We start from the raw sequence: 21631 nt of genomic DNA, 5'->3' as shown, positions 1-21631 counted from the left end.
TGTGAGTGTTATCCTGTTATAATAATGTGAGTGTTTTCCTGTTAGAGTCATGTGAGTATTTTCCTGTTAGAGTCATGTGAGTATTTTCCTGTTAGAGTCATGTGAGTGTTTTCCTGTTAGAGTCATGTGAGTGTTTTCCTGTTATAATTATGTGAGTGTTTTCCTGTTAGAGTCATGTGAGTGTTTTCCTGTTATAATTATGTGAGTGTTTTCCTGTTATAATTATGTGAGTGTTTTCCTGTTAGAGTCATGTGAGTATTTTCCTGTTAGAGTCATGTGAGTGTTTTCCTGTTAGAGTCATGTGAGTGTTTTCCTGTTATAATAATGTGAGTGTTTTCCTGTTATAATTATGTGAGTGTTTTCCTGTTAGAGTCATGTGAGTGTTTTCCTGTTATAATAATGTGAGTGTTTTCCTGTTAGAGTCATGTGAGTGTTTTCCTGTTATAATTATGTGAGTGTTTTCCTGTTAGTGTCATGTGAGTGTTTTCCTGTTATAATAATGTGAGTATTTTCCTGTTAGAATCATGTGAGTGTTTTCCTGTTAGAGTCATGTGAGTGTTTTCCTGTTAGAGTCATGTGATTGTTTTCCTGTTAGAGTCATGTGAGTGTTATCCTGTTATAATAATGTGAGTGTTTTCCTGTTAGAGTCATGTGAGTATTTTCCTGTTATAATAATGTGAGTGTTTTCCTGTTATAATCATGTGAGTGTTTTCCTGTTATAATCATGTGAGTGTTTTCCTGTTAGAGTCATGTGAGTGTTTTCCTGTTATAATCATGTGAGTGTTTTCCTGTTAGAGTCATGTGAGTGTTTTCCTGTTATAATAATGTGAGTGTTTTCCTGTTATAATCATGTGAGTGTTTTCCTGTTATAATCATGTGAGTGTTTTCCTGTTATAATAATGTGAGTGTTTTCCTGTTATAATTATGTGAGTGTTTTCCTGTTAGAGTCATGTGAGTATTTTCCTGTAAGAGTCATGTGAGTATTTTCCTGTTAGAGTCATGTGAGTATTTTCCTGTTAGAGTCATGTGAGTGTTTTCCTGTTATAATTATGTGAGTGTTTTCCTGTTAGAGTCATGTGAGTGTTTTCCTGTTATAATTTATGTGGAGTGTTTTTCCTGTTATAATTATGTGAGTGTTTTCCTGTTAGTGTCATGTGAGTGTTTTCCTGTTAGAATAATGGATTATTTTTCCTGTTAGAATCATGTGAGTGTTTTCCTGTTAGAGTCATGTGAGTGTTTTCCTGTTAGAGTCATGTGATTTTGTTTCCCTGTTAGAGGTCAGTGAGTGTTTAATCCTGTTATACATATTGGTGTTTTCCCTGGTTACAATCAATGTGAGTGTTATCCTGTTATAATAATGTGAGTGTTTTCCTGTTAGAGTCATGTGAGTATTTTCCTGTTAGAGTCATGTGAGTATTTTCCTGTTAGAGTCATGGTGAAGGGTTTTGCCTGTTATAGTCCCATGTGAGTGTTTTCCTGTTATAATAATGTGAGTGTTTTCCTGTTAGAGTCATGTGAGTGTTTTCCTGTTATAATTTTGTGAGTGTTTTCCTGTTATAATCATGTGAGTGTTTTTCTGTTATAATAATGTGAGTGTTTTCCTGTTAGTGTCATGTGAGTGTTTTCCTGTTATAATAATGTGAGTGTTTTCCTGTTAGAGTCATGTGAGTATTTTCCTGTTATAATAATGTGATTATTTTCCTGTTATAATCATGTGAGTGTTTTCCTGTTAGAGTCATGTTGGTATTTTCCTGTTAGAGTCATGTGAGTGTTTTCCTATTAGAGTCATGTGAGTGTTTTCCTGTTACAATCATGTGAGTGTTATCCTGTTATAATAATGTGAGTGTTTTCCTGTTAGAGTCATGTGAGTATTTTCCTGTTAGAGTCATGTGAGTATTTTCCTGTTAGAGTCATGTGAGTGTTTTCCTGTTAGAGTCATGTGAGTGTTTTCCTGTTATAATCATGTGAGTGTTTTCCTGTTAGAGTCATGTGAGTGTTTTCCTGTTATAATCATGTGAGTGTTTTCCTGTTATAATCATGTGAGTGTTTTCCTGTTATAATAATGTGAGTGTTTTCCTGTTAGAGTCATGTGAGTATTTTCCTGTTAGAGTCATGTGAGTATTTTCCTGTTCGAGTCATGTGAGTATTTTCCTGTTATAATCATGTGAGTGTTTTCCTGTTATAATCATGTGAGTGTTTTCCTGTTATAATTATGTGAGTGTTTTCCTGTTAGAGTCATGTGAGTATTTTCCTGTTATAATAATGTGAGTGTTTTCCTGTTATAATCATGTGAGTGTTTTCCTGTTATAATAATGTGAGTGTTTTCCTGTTATAATAATGTGAGTGTTTTCCTGTTAGAGTCATGTGAATGTTTTCCTGTTAGAGTCATGTGAGTGTTTTCCTGTTATAATAATGTGAGTGTTTTTCTGTTATAATAATGTGAGTGTTTTCCTATTAGAGTCATGTGAGTGTTTTCCTGTTAGAGTCATGTGAGTGTTTTCCTGTTAGAGTCATGTGAGTGTTTTCCTGTTAGAGTCATGTGAGTGTTTTCCTGTTAGAGTCATGTGAGTGTTTTCCTGTTATAATTATGTGAGTGTTTTCCTGTTAGAGTCATGTGAATGTTTTCCTGTTATAATAATGTGAGTGTTTTCCTGTTATAATAATGTGAGTGTTTTCCTGTTATAATTATGTGAGTGTTTTCCTGTTATAATCATGTGAGTGTTTTCCTGTTATAATAATGTGAGTGTTTTCCTGTTATAATAATGTGAGTGTTTTCCTGTTAGAATCATGTGAGTGTTTTCCTGTTAGAGTCATGTGAGTGTTTTCCTGTTAGAGTCATGTGAGTGTTTTCCTGTTAGAGTCATGTGAGTGTTTTCCTGTTATAATAATGTGAGTGTTTTCCTGTTAGAGTCATGTGAGTATTTTCCTGTTATAATAATGTGAGTGTTTTCCTGTTATAATAATGTGAGTGTTTTCCTGTTAGAGTCATGTGAGTGTTTTCCTGTTAGAGTCATGTGAGTGTTTTCCTGTTATAGTCATGTGAGTGTTTTCCTGTTATAATAATGTGAGTGTTTTCCTGTTATAATCATGTGAGTGTTTTCCTGTTATAATCATGTGAGTGTTTTCCTGTTAGAGTCATGTGAGTATTTTCCTGTTATAATTATGTGAGTGTTTTCCTGTTATAATCATGTGAGTGTTTTCCTGTTAGAGTCATGTGAGTGTTTTCCTGTTATAATTATGTGAGTGTTTTCCTGTTATAATAATGTGAGTGTTTTCCTGTTAGAGTCATGTGAGTGTTTTCCTGTTAGAATAATGTGAGTGTTTCCTGTTATAATTATGTGAGTGTTTTCCTGTTATAATCATGTGAGTGTTTTCCTGTTATAATTATGTGAGTGTTTTCCTGTTAGATTCATGTGAGTGTTTTCTTGTTAGAGTCATTGAGTGTTTTCCTGTTTTATAATCATGTGAGTGTTTTCCTGTTCTAAGTCATGTAGGTATTTTCCTGTTATAATCATGTAAGTGTTTTCCTGCTATAGAGGTCATATGTAAGTGTTTTCCTGTTATAGTCATGTGAAGTGTTTTTGCCTGTTCTAAGTCATGTTTAGGTATTTTTTCCTGTTAGAGTCATGTGAGTTGTTTTCCTGGTTTAGAAGTCAATGTGAGTGTTTTCCTGTTATAATCATGTGAGTAGTTTTCCTGTTAGAATCATGTGAGTGTTTTCCTGTTCGAGTCATGTGAGTATTTTCCTGTTATAATCATGTGAGTGTTTTCCTGTTATAATCATGTGAGTGTTTTCCTGTTATAATCATGTGAGTGTTTTCCTGTTATAATCATGTGAGTGTTTTCCTGTTATAATCATGTGAGTGTTTTCCTGTTAGAGTCATGTGAGTGTTTCCTGTTAGAATCATGTGAGTGTTTTCCTGTTATAATCATGTGAGTGTTTTCCTGTTATAATCATGTGAGTGTTTTCCTGTTCGAGTCATGTGAGTATTTTCCTGTTATAATAATGTGAGTGTTTTCCTGTTATAATCATGTAAGTGTTTTCCTGTTATAATCATGTGAGTGTTTTCCTGTTATAATCATGTGAGTGTTTTCCTGTTAGAGTCATGTGAGTGTTTTCCTGTTAGAATCATGTGAGTGTTTTCTGTTAGAATTGTAGTTTCCCTGTTGAGTATTGAGTATTTTAATAATGTGGGTTTCCTGTATAATCAGTAGTTTTTCCTGTTATAATAATGTGAGTGTTTTCCTGTTATAATCATGTGAGTGTTTTCCTGTTAGAGTCATGTGAGTATTTTCCTGTTCGAGTCATGTGAGTATTTTCCTGTTATAATCATGTGAGTGTTTTCCTGTTATAATCATGTGAGTGTTTTCCTGTTATAATAATGTGAGTGTTTTCCTGTTATAAGCATGTGAGTATTTTCCTGTTATAATAATGTGAGTGTTTTCCTGTTATAATCATGTGAGTGTTTTCCTGTTATAATCATGTGAGTGTTTTCCTGTTATAATAATGTGAGTGTTTTCCTGTTATAATCATGTGAGTGTTTTCCTGTTAGAGTCATGTGAGTATTTTCCTGTTAGAGTCATGTGAGTGTTTTCCTGTTAGAGTCATGTGAGTGTTTTCCTGTTATAATCATGTGAGTGTTTTCCTGTTAGAGTCATGTGAGTGTTTTCCTGTTATAATAATGTGAGTATTTTCCTGTTATAATCATGTGAGTGTTTTCCTGTTATAATCATGTGAGTGTTTTCCTGTTATAATCATGTGAGTGTTTTCCTGTTATAATAATGTGAGTGTTTTCCTGTTAGAGTCATGTGAGTGTTTTCCTGTTATAATCATGTGAGTGTTTTCCTGTTATAATCATGTGAGTGTTTTCCTGTTATAATAATGTGAGTGTTTTCCTGTTAGAGTCATGTGAGTGTTTTCCTGTTAGAGTCATGTGAGTGTTTTCCTGTTATAATCATGTGAGTGTTTTCCTGTTAGAGTCATGTGAGTGTTTTCCTGTTATAATCATGTGAGTGTTTTCCTGTTATAATCATGTGAGTGTTTTCCTGTTATAATAATGTGAGTGTTTTCCTGTTAGAGTCATGTGAGTGTTTTCCTGTTAGAGTCATGTGAGTGTTTTCCTGTTATAATCATGTGAGTGTTTTCCTGTTATAATCATGTGAGTGTTTTCCTGTTATAATAATGTGAGTGTTTTCCTGTTATAATCATGTGAGTGTTTTCCTGTTAGAGTCATGTGAGTGTTTTCCTGTTAGAGTCATGTGAGTGTGATGATTAGGACATCATCAGTAAGTTACTAAGGAACAATAGATTATTACATCATCAGTAAATTACCATGGAACAATAGATTATGACATCATCAGTAAGTTACCAAGGAACAATAGATTATGAAATCATCAGTTAGTTACCAAGGAACAATAGATAAGGACATCGTCAGTAAGTTACCAGGGAACAATAGATTATGACATCATCAGTTAGTTACCAAGGAACAATAGATTATGACATCATTAGTAAGTAACCCCAAGATGATATAGAAAAATATGTCAGTCTCTGAATGTATTGACGCCAGTAAAGAGAGTCTTGGGCAGGCCAGGAGGTGTTTTACAATGTACAATTATACATGCTGTTGTAGTTGTGTCCTCTGGCACGTTTCTTTCCTCCAGTAACTCTGGATACTGGATATACAAGGTTGAGACTGCCTCAAAATGACCCTTACTGCTTACTGGCAATAAAACTCAGCATACAAAGTGTAGCTGTCACAGCTATGAATCCATATCTCGGTTATCAGGGAGGAAGTTGGATAAAGTTATTTTATGTTTATCAGGAAATCAAAATTCAATAATTCTGCTCAATTTTCTAATAATATCGTATAAAAAGGAAGTGAATAATCCTACATTCTTATAATGATGTCAAATGGCAAAGTAATCTTGATACTAGCTTAGAATTATGTATTAAATCTACATTGTATCATGTTATAATTAACGAGTATGGGGGTTTCTTAATTGAAATGTTTTTACATTGATACAAATACAGTATGTCAGCATTGAAACCAGTAGCCAACAGATTAGGTATCTGTATTGAATATTGATTAAATGTCCCTTCATGAGTCAGGATTGTATTAAGATGTTTTTTTTTAATATGCCATATAATTTTTGATATCAAATTTAAATTGTTAGGTAGTAAAGGTGAGGTGAAATATTTGGTGTTAACGAGACAACCGTAGTGTGCCGATTGGCAACAACTAGACACGTATCTAATGGCCTTCAGAGTTTTTCTATAGAAAATGAAACAGTGGTGCCTCGGGTAACACACACTTGTTAGATTTTGTAGATCCTATATCAATGTTGACATACAAGGCCTTAATCTCTTTAGTGTTTTCATCACACAGATAGGGTTGTGTGACAAAGTGTAATAATACTGAATACCAACAAAGTTCTATACCTATGTACCCGTGCCTTGTCGGCCCACACAGAATATACACCCAAGTCTAGTCAGCTTAACGCCATTACCCTATCCCACGGCCAAGACCGTTAGAGAATGTCTGATACAGGCCATTATGGGTTAGTACTGTTGTAACCGTGAGTAAGAACCATTCCATCCTCAACATGGGGTCAGTACCAGGTCGAGTTAGTATTGGGGTGGGGTGGAACCTGTGTTAAGGTGTTAGGTTCAGTTGCTTGGTCATGGATGGTGGTTCTATTTCAGACTACAGGTATGGCTGATATCAACAGCAGGAAACTATTTGGAGTGTGCAGAATGGTACCAGGATTTAAACATTTAATTACTTACATATGACTTGGCACAGTACCAGTGGAGAAGAATAAGAGTGAGCGGTTACTGCGATAATGAGCGGTCCACACTCCAGCGGTCCACACTCGGGAGATAGCGGGTGGAGGTGTACAATGATGTTGACATTAAACATATGATATTATTTTATCCCTTATAAATATGAAAGCGGAAGCCAAAGGCTATACCATAATGTATAATTAATAACAACACACACCACAATCAATACATTGTTCAATTATTAATTGAATTTTGTTTTGTATAGAATGGATATTATAGAAAAAACATAAAGGAGAATACATGTACATCGTCTACTAATGGAGTAAGGCTAATTCCTGATTGTGTTCTGGTACCTGGTGTGGGACACGGCTGTATACACTTCTTTGTCCTCTGTGGGGACGTGAACTGACCACTTTATTCCTCCTGTCAATCATATGTATCATATTTCTCCACATTAACTCTCCTTTATATTGAGGATATCCAGTAATTACTTTAATCAGCTGAAACAGATTGATTCTAGGTAGAAATATATACTATAAAACAGGCATGTCTTATCTCTTATACCTTGTTAAGGTGCCACTTTTTTTTTCAGAACAGCGTTTTTTTTTTTATAAATTTGTACTACAAAGTAACAGTGATGTATTTGTTAGTTCTACACATTAATGATGACATCATTATATCTTAAGTAACAGTGGCCTTTTATCTATCTGGCATAGCTTTAACAGCAACAATGACCTATTTGTTAAATTATTTAGAGTAACAGTGACCTATATATTGAAATGTTCTACAGAGTAACAGTGACCTACTTGTATTGAGTTTTCCGGAGTAACAGTGACCTATGTATTGAGTTGTTCTCCAGAATAACAGTGACCTACATAGTAAGTTGTTCTCCAGAGTAACAGTGACCTATATATTGGGTAGTTCTACAGAGTAACAGTGACCTACCTGTATTGAGTTTTCCGGAGTAACAGTGACCTATGTATTGAGTTGTTCTCCAGAGTAACAGTGACCTACATAGTAAGTTGTTCTCCAGAGTAACAGTGACCTATATATTGGGTAGTTCTACAGAGAAACAGTGACCTATTTATTGGGTTGTTCTACAGAGTAGCAGTGACCTATATAGTGAGTTGTTCTCCAGAGTAACAGTGACCTATATATTGAGCTCTCCAGGATAACAATGACCTTCATGCATTGAGTAGTTCTCTAGAGTAACAGTGACCTATATATTGGGTTGTTATACAGAGTAACAGTGACCTATATATTGAGTTGTTCTCCAGAGTAACAGTGACCTATATATTGAGTTGTTCTACGGAGTACCAGTGACATATATTGGTTGTTCAACAGAGAATGGACATTTGTTCACTAACTATTATGTCATTATAACACTTTTTTTCAGGTTGGTTTGGTTGATACAAAGAACTTAAAATTATGGTCTATTCCATAACTTCAGCAATATTAAATAATATATATTATATATATATTCTTTTAATTTGTTGCAAATGTTTGGTAATTAAAACCGCAAACATTTGAATCATCAAAAAACGAAACCTGAACTACTAGTATTGTTCATGTATTAACAGCAGGAAAATTAATGTTCTCGGTCCAGTTACCAGTAAAAGGGCAACAAAGTTCACTGGAGTGTACAGGATTGATAATAAAATAATGACAAGGTTGGGTGGTAAAATTGTCTGTATTGTTGTATTGGATTAATATGTTTAATGCCTGTTCCTGTTATCATGTACATGAACAGGTCAATTATTCTATATATTTTTATTAATTTACTTATGATAATTATTGGAAGCCTGATGTGTGTATAAGTCTGTGAGGCGAGAAAACTGGTAATTCTTTTGAAGTCATTACCATATTCCAATGTTCAGGTAATGATTGCTAATTTGGTTTATTTAGATTTGATATTTGAGTAAAACTTTACCATGTACATATAATTATACTTCTTTAAAGTACTTTATTGCTATTGTAAAATATTTACTTGGCCGTATCGTTGACCTGTTGGTGTATATTTCTAGTGATGGATAATGTTACATGTTTTTATTTCAGATTGTAATGGATTGCTACACAAGCCATAGATATCTGCCGTCATTTGATATGGGAGAGGTACGATCATTGAGTAAAGATGATCCGACACAACCAAGCTGGAAACTTATAGGTATACATATTAAAGGCCAGGAATCGGCCACTGTCAATATTTTTAATGCCAAGTAATGTGAATTACAAAAGGAACCTATACGTTGGAGTGGCTTCTAATCTTAAGGAAAATTAATGGAACGTGTTACCTATGTGCTATGGGCCTACCTAAATTTACCTGAGCTTTGTATACTTGTCTGTTTGCATTGATTATATATAATTTGAGTGGGGCGAGCATGGCAGATAGGCCTTACACCAGTCAGGTATTGGAGCTTGTCCTGTTAACACTGGCACTAGTGGGCTTCACTGCCAACCTCATAACACTTCTTTATAAAGTGTCACGCGAGTTCGCCCTCCCCAAACTCTGGAAGTACGCCATCCTCACCATCGACATAGCACATCTATTTGTGGGAGTTGGCTTACTTTTATTTTATGTCTTCCAACAAAACAATTCAAGTGAATTTTGTTCAGCAGCTGGCTTTTTTGTACAGTTTGGGATATTTGATAGTGTTTGTGGCTACCTGACCGCTGGTATCATACTGTTGGGGATATATAACCCGGGCAAGTCATCACAGATCTCCTCGTTCCATCGTAATGTGTTCCTGGTAGTGGTTATTCCTCAGAAAGTCATCTCCATCCTCCTGTCCATCCTGCCGGTCATCCCTATTGAATTCTTCACCACAAAAGTCTCAAACACTGTCACCTGCTTTAAGATCAGCAAACCTGGGGAGAATGGTGATAAATTTGGCATCCTCATATTCTTCATAATATGGATCACTTTAACTCTTGCGACAGTAACGTTTGTGATAAGTGCGGTAAAGAACTGGAAGGGTTTTAACAACCGAATCCATTCAGCTTCACCCAACGTGTGGCAGACCCAGCTCTTACAACATGGCAAGACGCTGCTCAAGTTCCTTCTTTTCGAGGATGGTTTGTGGCTGGTAGTGTTGGTCATTGTGACTAGTGTGGTGTACTCTGGCGGCGAGGATGACCAGTCTGCCACCTGGACCTTGTACTTAACACTAGGTGTAGTGACCATCCTCCACTGGGTCGTATCTGTTGTTCAGTGTGCCATGTGGACTTCTTGTTGCTGTAAGTCATCAACTGCTGTGGAGGAGACGCACCGCAAGCTCAAGCGTCTAGACCTCATCAAGATCGAGGTATGTATAAAGTCTCCCCTGGAAACTCTGGCATAGCACTCCCTCTACACATATCCCTATAGAATAACACTGTCATATCAAACTCTAAAAAATGTAACCCTGGAATACCACTCCTCGATTACAACCCTTGAATACTACAGTGTACCCTCTCAAATATAACCCAAGAATACCACCCTCTCAATATAACACTAGAATACCACACCCTCAATATAACACTAGAATACCACCCCCTCAATATAACACTAGATTACAACCCCCTCAATATAACACTAGATTACCACCTTCTCAAATATAACACTAGATTACCACCCTCTCAATATAACACTAGAATACCACCCCCTCAATATAACACTACAATACCACCCTCTCAATATAACCCTGGAATACAACCCCCTCAATATAACACAAGAATACCACCCTCTCAATATAACACTAGAATACCACCCCCTCAATATAACGCTAGAATACCACCCCCTCAATATAACACTAGAATACCACCCCCTCAATATAACACTAGAATACCACCCTCTCAATATAACACAAGAATACCACCCTCTCAATATAACACTAGAATACCACCCCCTCAATATAACACTACAATACCACCCCCTCAATATAACACAAGAATACCACCCCCTCAATATAACACTACAATACCACCCCCTCAATATAACACTACAATACCACACCACACTACAATACCACCCCTTAAAATATCACCCAAACATACTACCCCCTCATGTTTAATCTTAGAATATCGCCCCCTCAAAATAACACTGGAATACTACCCCCGCAATATAACCCTAGATTACTACTCCCTCAAATATAACCCTAAAATAATACCCCTTAAATATAGCCCTTAGATAAAACCCCTCAAATATAGCCCTAAAATAATACCCCTCATATATAGCCCTTGAATAATACCCCTCAAATATAGCCCTTGAATAATACCCCTCAAATATAGCCCTTGAATAATACCCCTCAAATATAGCCCTTGAATAATACCCCTCAAATATAGCCCTAAAATAATACCCCTCAAATATATGCCTGAAATACTACAGTGTAACCCCTCTAATATACCCTTGGAATTCTACCACCTCAAATATAAGCCTGGAATTAGGACCCTTTCAAATATAATCCTGGAATACTACCCCCTCAAATATAATCCTGGAATACTACCCCCTCAAATATAATCCTGGAATACTACCCCCTCAAATATAATCCTGGAATACTACCCCCTCAAATATAAGCCTAGAATACTACTACATTTACACCTTAAGCACTGCAATACGCCCCTTTGAATCTAACCCCACCACACCTCCCTTTACCACATGTAATAGGTCACCATTCTGGAATTTGTTCCTTTAGACTCTCGACTAGAAATAAAGTTAGAATGAGAAGGTGTGAAATCAAGATTTAATAACAGAATTAATATCCATTCAGTCCTCCAAGTCTTCATTAAAAACATAATTAGTTTTTTGTTGGTTTTAGATGTAATTGACAGGTACAGTTATGTTGGTCTATGGAGTAGGACCTTATGTATTGCCTTACTTACACACCTACCTGTCTGTACAATAAAACTACCACTTATATATAACAGTCAACAGGGAAATTATAATTTATGTGTTTGATGCAATATACCTGGTAAATAAAAAGGGACACTATATTTAAGCTGTGTACAGTGACTAACTGTAGGTAATCATTATCAACAGTCAGTTTTTTACACTTATATTTGAAAACTTTGAATAAACAGTTGTAAAGATTTAATTTCAACCTTTCCAAATTTTGTTCAAAGCTTTACCAAGAATTTGATGGTTTGGTTTGGTATTGTTTAAGGTCATTTAAGGACCCCCCCCCCCCCCCCCACCCCCCCTAGTATGTGAATATGTGTTTGTTTTGGCAGTCTGTTCAAGTTTGTCTTCTTTTGATAACAAGGAACTGTCCATGCCAACTTTGTAGTGCTATCTCACTGAAGTGTACTGCTGAAGTCACCCAGCAGGACACCCAACTCAGTCAGATTATACTGGCAATGGGCGAACCAGTCTTCCTACTAACAAAAATTCTGAATGCTAAGCAGGAGTAGTAACTACCATTTTTATAAACTCTGTTATGTCTCGGCCAGGAGACAGAACCCAAAGCCTTCCTCACAGGGGCGAACCTCAACTTAAGGTCAAAAGTTAGGCAGTGTCAAGGGAAACATTGCTAGAAAGAAGAGAAAAGATAACATCCTAAATTTTGTTGCCTCTTATGATCATGCAATAGGGGCAACAGATATAATTTGTTCATCCTACCTGATGGGCAATGCCACTCTAATGGGCAATGCCACTCTAATGGGCAATGCCACTCTAATGGGCAATGCCACTCAAATGTGGCCTTAAGTGAAGTGGAAAGTAACTGGGAGGGAACCTTGTGGGAAAGTCCATGGGTTGGAACCTCTTGGGAAAGTCATTGGGTAGGAATGGACTTCTTGGGAAAGTCATTGGGTAAAAACCTCCTGGGAAAGTCATGGGGTAGGAATGACGCTCCTGGGAAAGTCATTGGGTTGGAACCTCTTGGGAAAGTCAATGGGTTGGAACCTCTTGGGAAAGTCAATGGGTTGGAACCTCCTGGGAAAGTCATTGGGTAGGAATGAACCTCCTGGGAAAGTCATTGGGTAGGAATGAACCTCCTGGGAAAGTCAATGGGTTGGAACCTCCTGGGAAAGTCACCGGGTAGGAATGAACCTCTTGGGAAAGTCATTGGGTAGGAATGAACCTCCTGGGAGAGTCATTGGGTAGGAATGAACCTCCTGGGAGAGTCATTGGGTAGGAATGAACCTCTGGGAAAGTCATTGGGTAGGAATGAACCTCTGGGAAAGTCATTGGGTAGGAATGAACCTCCTGGGGAAATTATTGGGTAGGAATGAACCTCTTGGGAAAGTCACCGGGTAGGAATGAACCTCTTGGGAAAGTCATTGGGTAGGAACCTCCTGGGAAAGTCATTGGGTAGGAATGAACCTCTTGGGAAAGTCATTGGGTAGGAATGAACCTCCTGGGAAAGTCATTGGGTAGGAATGAACCTCCTGGGAAAGTCATTGGGTAGGAATGAACCTCTTGGGAAAGTCATTGGGTAGGAATGAACCTCTTGGGAAAGTCATTGGGTAGGAATGAACCTCTTGGGAAAGTCATTGGGTTGGAATGAACCTCTTGGGAAAGTCATTGGGTAGGAATGAACCTCTTGGGAAAGTCATTGGGTAGGAATGAACCTCTTGGGAAAGTCACTGGGTAGGAACCTCCTGGGAAAGTTATTGGGTAGGAATGAACCTCTTGGGAAAGTCATTGGGTAGGAATGAACCTCTTGGGAAAGTCATTGGGTAGGAATGAACCTCTGGGAAAGTCATTGGGTAGGAATGAACCTCTTGGGAAAGTCATTGGGTTGGAACCTCTTGGGAAAGTCGTTGGGTAGGAATGAACCTCCTGGGAAAATCATTGGGTAGGAATGAACCTCTTGGGAAAGTCATTGGGTAGGAATGAACCTCCTGGGAAAGTCATTGGGTAGGAACCTCCTGGGAAAGTCATTGGGTAGGAATGAACCTCCTGGGGAAATTATTGGGTAGGAATGAACCTCTTGGGAAAGTCACCAGGTAGGAATGAACCTCTTGGGAAAGTCATTGGGTAGGAACCTCCTGGGAAAGTCATTGGGTAGGAATGAACCTCTGGGAAAGTCATTGGGTAGGAATGAACCTTCTGAGAAAGTCATTGGGTAGGAACCTCCTGAGAAAGTCATTGGGTAGGAACCTCCTGAGAAAGTCATTGGGTAGGAATGAACCTCCTGGGAAAGTCATTGGGTAGGAATGAACCTCCTGAGAAAGTCATTGGGTAGGAATGAACCTCCTGGGAAAGTCATTGGGTAGGAACCTCCTGAGAAAGTCATTGGGTAGGAATGAACCTCCTGGGAAAGTCATTGGGTAGGAACCTCCTGAGAAAGTCATTGGGTAGGAATGAACCTCCTGGGAAAGTCATTGGGTAGGAATGAACCTCCTGAGAAAGTCATTGGGTAGGAATGAACCTCTGGGAAAGTCATTGGGTAGGAATGAACCTCCTGGGAAAGTCATTGGGTAGGAATGAACCTCTTGGGAAAGTCATTGGGTAGGAATGAACCTCCTGAGAAAGTCATTGGGTAGGAATGAACCTCTGGGAAAGTCATTGGGTAGGAATGAACCTCTTGGGAATGTCATTGGGTAGGAATGAACCTCTTGGGAGAGTCATTGGGTAGGAATGAACCTCTTGGGAAAGTCATTGGGTAGGAACCTCCTGGGAAAGTCATTGGGTAGGAATGAACCTCTTGGGAAAGTCATTGGGTAGGAATGAACCTCCTGGGAAAGTCATTGGGTAGGAATGAACCTCTTGGGAATGTCATTGGGTAGGAATGAACCTCTTGGGAGAGTCATTGGGTAGGAATGAACCTCTTGGGAAAGTCATTGGGTAGGAACCTCCTGGGAAAGTCATTGGGTAGGAATGAACCTCTTGGGAAAGTCATTGGGTAGGAATGAACCTCCTGGGAAAGTCATTGGGTAGGAATGAACCTCTTGGGAAAGTCATTGGGTAGGAATGAACCTCTGGGAAAGTCATTGGGTAGGAATGAACCTCCTGGGAAAGTCATTGGGTAGGAATGAACCTCTTGGGAAAGTCATTGGGTAGGAATGAACCTCTTGGGAAAGTCATTGGGTAGGAACCTCCTGGGAAAGTCATTGGGTAGGGATGAACCTCTTGGGAAAGTTATTGGGTAGGAATGAACCTCCTGGGAAAGTCATTGGGTAGGAATGAACCTCTTGGGAAAGTCATTGGGTAAGAATGAACCTCTTGGGAAAGTCATTGGGTAGGAATGAACCTCCTGGGAAAGTCATTGGGTAGGAATGAACCTCTTGGGAAAGTCGTTGGGTAGGAATGAACCTCTTGGGAAAGTCGTTGGGTAGGAATGACCCTCCTGGGAAAATCATTGGGTAGGAATGAACCTCCTGGGAAACTCATTGGGTTGGAATGAAGGTCTTAATTGGGAAAGTCACTTGGTAGGAACCTCTTTGGAAAGCCATTGGGTAGAAATCATTTTTGGAGAGTCATTGGGTAGGAATGAACCTCCTGGGAAAGTTGTTGGGTAGGAATGAACCTCTTGGAAAAGTCATTGGGTAGGAATGAACCTCCTGGGAAAGTCGTTGGGTAGGAATGAACCTCTGGGAAAGTCATTGGGTAGGAATGAACCTCTTGGAAAAGTCATTGGGTAGGAATGACCCTCCTGGGAAAGTCATTGGGTTGGAATGAACCTCCTGGGAAAGTCATTGGGTTGGAATGAACCTCTTGGAAAAGTCATTGGGTAGGAATGACCCTCCTGGGAAAGTCATTGGGTTGGAATGAACCTCCTGGGAAAGTCATTGGGTTGGAATGAACCTCTTGGAAAAGTCATTGGGTAGGAATGACCCTCCTGGGAAAGTCATTGGGTTGGAATGAACCTCCTGGGAAAGTCATTGGGTTGGAATGAAGGTCTTAATTGGGAAAGTCACTTGGTAGGAACCTCTTTGGAAAGCCATTGGGTAGAAATCATTTTTGGAGAGTCATTGGGTAGGAATGAACCTCTTGGGAAAGTCGTTGGGTAGGAATGACCCTCTTGGAAAAGTCACTGGGTAGGAATGAACCTCTTGGGAAAGTCACTGGGTAGGAATGAACATTTTGGGAAAGTCATTGGGTAGGAACCTCCTGGGAAAGTCATTGGGTAGGAATGAACCTCTGGGAAAGTCATTGGGTAGGAATGAACCTCCTGAGAAAGTCATTGGGTAGGAACCTCCTGGGAAAGTCATTGGGTAGGAACCTCCTGGGAAAGTCATTGGGTAGGAATGAACCTCCTGGGGAAATTATTGGGTAGGAATGAACCTCTTGGGAAAGTCACCAGGTAGGAATGAACCTCTTGGGAAAGTCATTGGGTAGGAACCTCCTGGGAAAGTCATTGGGTAGGAATGAACCTCTGGGAAAGTCATTGGGTAGGAATGAACCTCCTGAGAAAGTCATTGGGTAGGAACCTCCTGAGAAAGTCATTGGGTAGGAATGAACCTCCTGGGAAAGTCATTGGGTAGGAATGAACCTCCTGAGAAAGTCATTGGGTAGGAATGAACCTCCTGGGAAAGTCATTGGGTAGGAACCTCCTGAGAAAGTCATTGGGTAGGAATGAACCTCCTGGGAAAGTCATTGGGTAGGAACCTCCTGAGAAAGTCATTGGGTAGGAATGAACCTCCTGGGAAAGTCATTGGGTAGGAATGAACCTCCTGGGAAAGTCATTGGGTAGGAATGAACCTCTTGGGAAAGTCATTGGGTAGGAATGAACCTCTGGGAAAGTCATTGGGTAGGAATGAACCTCTGGGAAAGTCATTGGGTAGGAATGAACCTCCTGAGAAAGTCATTGGGTAGGAATGAACCTCTGGGAAAGTCATTGGGTAGGAATGAACCTCCTGGGAAAGTCATTGGGTAGGAATGAACCTCTTGGGAAAGTCATTGGGTAGGAATGAACCTCCTGAGAAAGTCATTGGGTAGGAATGAACCTCCTGAGAAAGTCATTGGGTAGGAATGAACCTCTGGGAAAGTCATTGGGTAGGAATGAACCTCTTGGGAATGTCATTGGGTAGGAATGAACCTCTTGGGAGAGTCATTGGGTAGGAATGAACCTCTTGGGAAAGTCATTGGGTAGGAACCTCCTGGGAAAGTCATTGGGTAGGAATGAACCTCTTGGGAAAGTCATTGGGTAGGAATGAACCTCCTGGGAAAGTCATTGGGTAGGAATGAACCTCTTGGGAATGTCATTGGGTAGGAATGAACCTCTTGGGAGAGTCATTGGGTAGGAATGAACCTCTTGGGAAAGTCATTGGGTAGGAACCTCCTGGGAAAGTCATTGGGTAGGAATGAACCTCTTGGGAAAGTCATTGGGTAGGAATGAACCTCCTGGGAAAGTCATTGGGTAGGAATGAACCTCTTGGGAAAGTCATTGGGTAGGAATGAACCTCTGGGAAAGTCATTGGGTAGGAATGAACCTCCTGGGAAAGTCATTGGGTAGGAATGAACCTCTTGGGAAAGTCATTGGGTAGGAATGAACCTCTTGGGAAAGTCATTGGGTAGGAACCTCCTGGGAAAGTCATTGGGTAGGGATGAACCTCTTGGGAAAGTTATTGGGTAGGAATGAACCTCCTGGGAAAGTCATTGGGTAGGAATGAACCTCTTGGGAAAGTCATTGGGTAAGAATGAACCTCTTGGGAAAGTCATTGGGTAGGAATGAACCTCCTGGGAAAGTCATTGGGTAGGAATGAACCTCTTGGGAAAGTCGTTGGGTAGGAATGAACCTCTTGGGAAAGTCGTTGGGTTGGAATGAACCTCCTGGGAAAGTCATTGGGTTGGAATGAACCTCTTGGGAAAGTCATTGGGTAGGAATGAACCTCCTGGGAAAGTCATTGGGTAGGAATGAACCTCTTGGGAAAGTCGTTGGGTAGGAATGACCCTCCTGGGAAAGTCATTGGGTTGGAATGAACCTCCTGGGAAAGTCATTGGGTTGGAATGAACCTCTTGGAAAAGTCATTGGGTAGGAATGACCCTCCTGGGAAAGTCATTGGGTTGGAATGAACCTCCTGGGAAAGTCATTGGGTTGGAATGAACCTCTTGGAAAAGTCATTGGGTAGGAATGACCCTCCTGGGAAAGTCATTGGGTTGGAATGAACCTCCTGGGAAAGTCATTGGGTTGGAATGAAGGTCTTAATTGGGAAAGTCACTTGGTAGGAACCTCTTTGGAAAGCCATTGGGTAGAAATCATTTTTGGAGAGTCATTGGGTAGGAATGAACCTCTTGGGAAAGTCGTTGGGTAGGAATGACCCTCTTGGAAAAGTCACTGGGTAGGAATGAACCTCTTGGGAAAGTCACTGGGTAGGAATGAACATTTTGGGAACGTCACTGGGTACGAACCTTGTACAAAAGTTACTTAATTCCTTGTGGGAAAGTCATCGAGAATTGACCTCCTTTGAAAGTCTTTAAGGAGTCTAAGACATGGGTAATTGAGACCCTCACAACAGAAAATGGAAAATGCTTGGAGTTGGTGCAAGCTATGGTGAAGAGCTTATATACCATTCATCTACTTCCCTTAATATTTCAAATTACTAATAAAATGGTGATTTTATATTGGAAGATGAAGATAGTGGCTATATAGAAGAAATTTCTTTTTTCTTTAATCTGAATTGATGATACAATCAGCTTGTTGATTTGAAAACATATTTACAAGTCAATATGAAACATGTATGTACAATACAAAACAGGTTTATAACACGTAGGTGTGAAAAGTGATGAACACTTAAACAAATCTGATCTATTTTACATTATTATATATAATGTAGTATCGTACTATTCCAGGTAAGTGTATATTTACATTTAAAAGGTAAGCATGATTGACCAAGGGTTAGCTTGTTGAAAGTTAATTGATTTTACATAATAAATTGGAATGTACCAGTTTGGGATATTATAACCTTCCTCATATAAACCACACAGGAGAGGTACACTATATAACCACCTGTCTGGTACAGGCTGACTAGGTATACTGTGTATTATTGATTAATGGCAGATAAAACAAGTAAAGCAGTTTGTAGTGTTGGAAGGCTAGAAAGCTTTAAAAGAATGCTCAGAAATTAAATATTTGCATTAAAGTTGAAAAAATGTGTTACATTTTCATCTGTCAATAAGGCTGACTAGCATTAATGGTTGTCTGTCACAGAACAGACAGTAAATCAATAGAGATGTGCCATGTGTCTAACGGAATTGTTGACACACTCGATTAGTCCGATGGCACTCAACAGTCTATTTCTAGTGTTTGGTTCCTACACATCAAACTTTTCGTGGAGAAGTTTGAATTATACATTTGAGATGTCATCATTTAATGATTTACTTTCAAGTTGTTGTAGGTGAAGAATTGTAGTAAGGGAGGGTTCTCTTCATCGAGCAAACAAACGAACAGCTAGTTGAACTCATTCCAAATGTTATTTATTAGTTGAACCATAATGAATGAAGTGTAGTGAAACAAACTGGAATTGTAGTCCCTAAAAAATACGAATAACTATATGATACATGTACACGATAACCATCACAATCAAATGCACCTAAACAATCAGACATTTGCAAAATACATTGGAACACTCTGAATATTGCGTATCTGTCTCACAAGAAAATAAAAAGTAAAATACTATACAGCTTATTATAAATATGCTATACATTACTCAAACACATTGATATTAGATATAGACAACTGCAACCAAGACCTACATATAATTGTATTTATTATTCAAGAGATATCCATCTAGCATGGATCGATCGGAAGAAAATAGACAATAGATATGAAACAGTTAATCTACTAATTTGGAATAAATAAATACATAATAATCGTTATAAATAATTTATATCAGCATGGATGCATTAGAAATATAATTCCTTAAACTACTTAAAATATTTAAACTATTTAAACTCACCCCGTGTCATTGACTCCTTGAAAAAATGGTGTAGTCAATATGATGTCTGTCTGGTTGAAATCCCAAATAAGAAGTAAGAAAGGAAAGAAAGATTAGGCGGGAAAAAGGAAGAAAGAATTAGACAGCGCATGTCACAGGTCAAGCGGTCAGTCATTGTCTATACATACACGACACCTATACATAATAATAGTATACCTATTCAGGGCCTACTATAACAACGGTACATACAAACGAAACGAAAGTATACGCGTGCTTACATGGTTACAGAAAACGCAAATAACCGACACACAAATAATAAAACACATAAATACATTATTTGATAGGGTGCCACATAGGTCATAAAAACCTACATAGGTAACAACTAGTATAAGTCAGAGATAAATATCATGTCAAACTCCTGTCACAGTCAAACTGTCACAGTCAAACTCCTGTCACAGTTAAACTCCAGTCACAGTCAAACTCCTGTCACAGTCAACCTCCCGTCACAGTCAACCGCCCGTCACAGTCAAACTCCTGTCACAGTCAACCTCCTGTCACAGTTAAACTCCTGTCACAGTCAAACTTCTGTCACAGTCAACCTCCTGTCACAGTCAAACTCCTGTCAATAGTCAAACTCCTGTCACAGTCAAACTCCTGTCTCAGTCAAACTACTGTCAATAGTCAATCTCCTGTCACAGTCAAACTCCTGTCACAGTCAAACTCCTGTCACAGTCAAAGTCAAACTCCTGTCACAGTCAAACTCCTGTCAAAGTCAAACTCCTGTCACAGTCAAACTCCTGTCAATAGTCAAACTCCTGTCACAGTCAAACTCCTGTCAATAGTCAAACTCCTGTCACAGTCAAACTCCTGTCACAGTCAAACTCCTGTCATAGTCAAACTCCTGTCACAGTCAAACTCCTGTCAGAGTCAAACTCCTGTCAAAGTCAAACTGTCACAGTCAAACTTCTGTCACAGTCAAACTCCTGTCAAAGTCAAACTCCTGTCAAAGTCAAACTCCTGTCATAGTCAAACTCCTGTCACAGTCAAACTCCTGTCACAGTCAAACTCCTGTCACAGTCAAACTGTCACAGTCAAACTCCTGTCACAGTCAAACTATCACAGTCAAACTCCTGTCACAGTCAACCTCCTGTCACAGTCAAACTCCTGTCAATAGTCAAACTCCTGTCACAGTCAAACTCCTGTCTCAGTCAAACTACTGTCAATAGTCAAACTCCTGTCACAGTCAAACTCCTGTCACAGTCAAAGTCAAACTCCTGTCACAGTCAAACTCCTGTCAAAGTCAAACTCCTGTCACAGTCAAACTCCTGTCACAGTCAAACTCCTGTCCATAGTCAAACTCCTGTCACAGTCAAACTCCTGTCAATAGTCAAACTCCTGTCACAGTCAAACTCCTGTCACAGTCAAACTCCTGTCATAGTCAAACTCCTGTCACAGTCAAACTCCTGTCAGAGTCAAACTCCTGTCAAAGTTAAACTGTCACAGTCAAACTTCTGTCACAGTCAAACTCCTGTCAAAGTCAAACTCCTGTCATAGTCAAACTCCTGTCACAGTCAAACTCCTGTCACAGTCAAACTCCTGTCACAGTCAAACTCCTGTCACAGTCAAAATCCTGTCACAGTCAAACTCCTGTCACAGTCAAACTTCTGTCAATAGTCAAACTCCTGTAATAGTCAAACTCCTGTCACAGTCAAACTCCTGTCACAGTCAAACTCCTGTCACAGTCAAACTCCTGTCACAGTCAAACTCCTGTCACAGTCAAACTCCTATCACAGTCAAACTGTCACAGTCAAACTCCTGTCAATAGTCAAACTCCTGTAATAGTCAAACTCCTGTCATAGTCAAACTCCTGTCACAGTCGAACTCCTGTCACAGTCAAACTCCTGTCACAGTCAAACTCCTGTCACAGTCAAACCCCTGTCACAGTCAAACTCCTGTCACAGTCGACCTCCTGTCACAGTCGACCTCCTGTCAATACTCAAACTCCTGTAACAGTCAAACTCCTGTCACAGTCAAACTTCTGACACAGTC

The 21631-nt window shown here is 39.2% G+C and overlaps 1 protein-coding gene across 1 annotated transcript in view; it reads left to right on the top strand.

Moving 5' to 3' along the window:
* LOC117323959 overlaps window positions 1–21631 on the top strand; it is a 98476-nt gene that overhangs the window by 54704 nt on the left and 22141 nt on the right. Inside the window, 1 exon segment of the mRNA XM_033879520.1 lies at window positions 8840–10086. Within this exon segment, the coding sequence (XP_033735411.1) occupies window positions 9163–10086 (924 nt within the window). The 5' untranslated portion in view covers window positions 8840–9162.

This window comes from Pecten maximus, chromosome 3 (assembly GCF_902652985.1).
Source record: "Pecten maximus chromosome 3, xPecMax1.1, whole genome shotgun sequence".
Classification (NCBI taxonomy): domain Eukaryota; kingdom Metazoa; phylum Mollusca; class Bivalvia; order Pectinida; family Pectinidae; genus Pecten; species Pecten maximus.
Note: the sequence above shows the minus strand (reverse complement) of the source record. Positions and strands in the feature narration are given on the sequence as shown.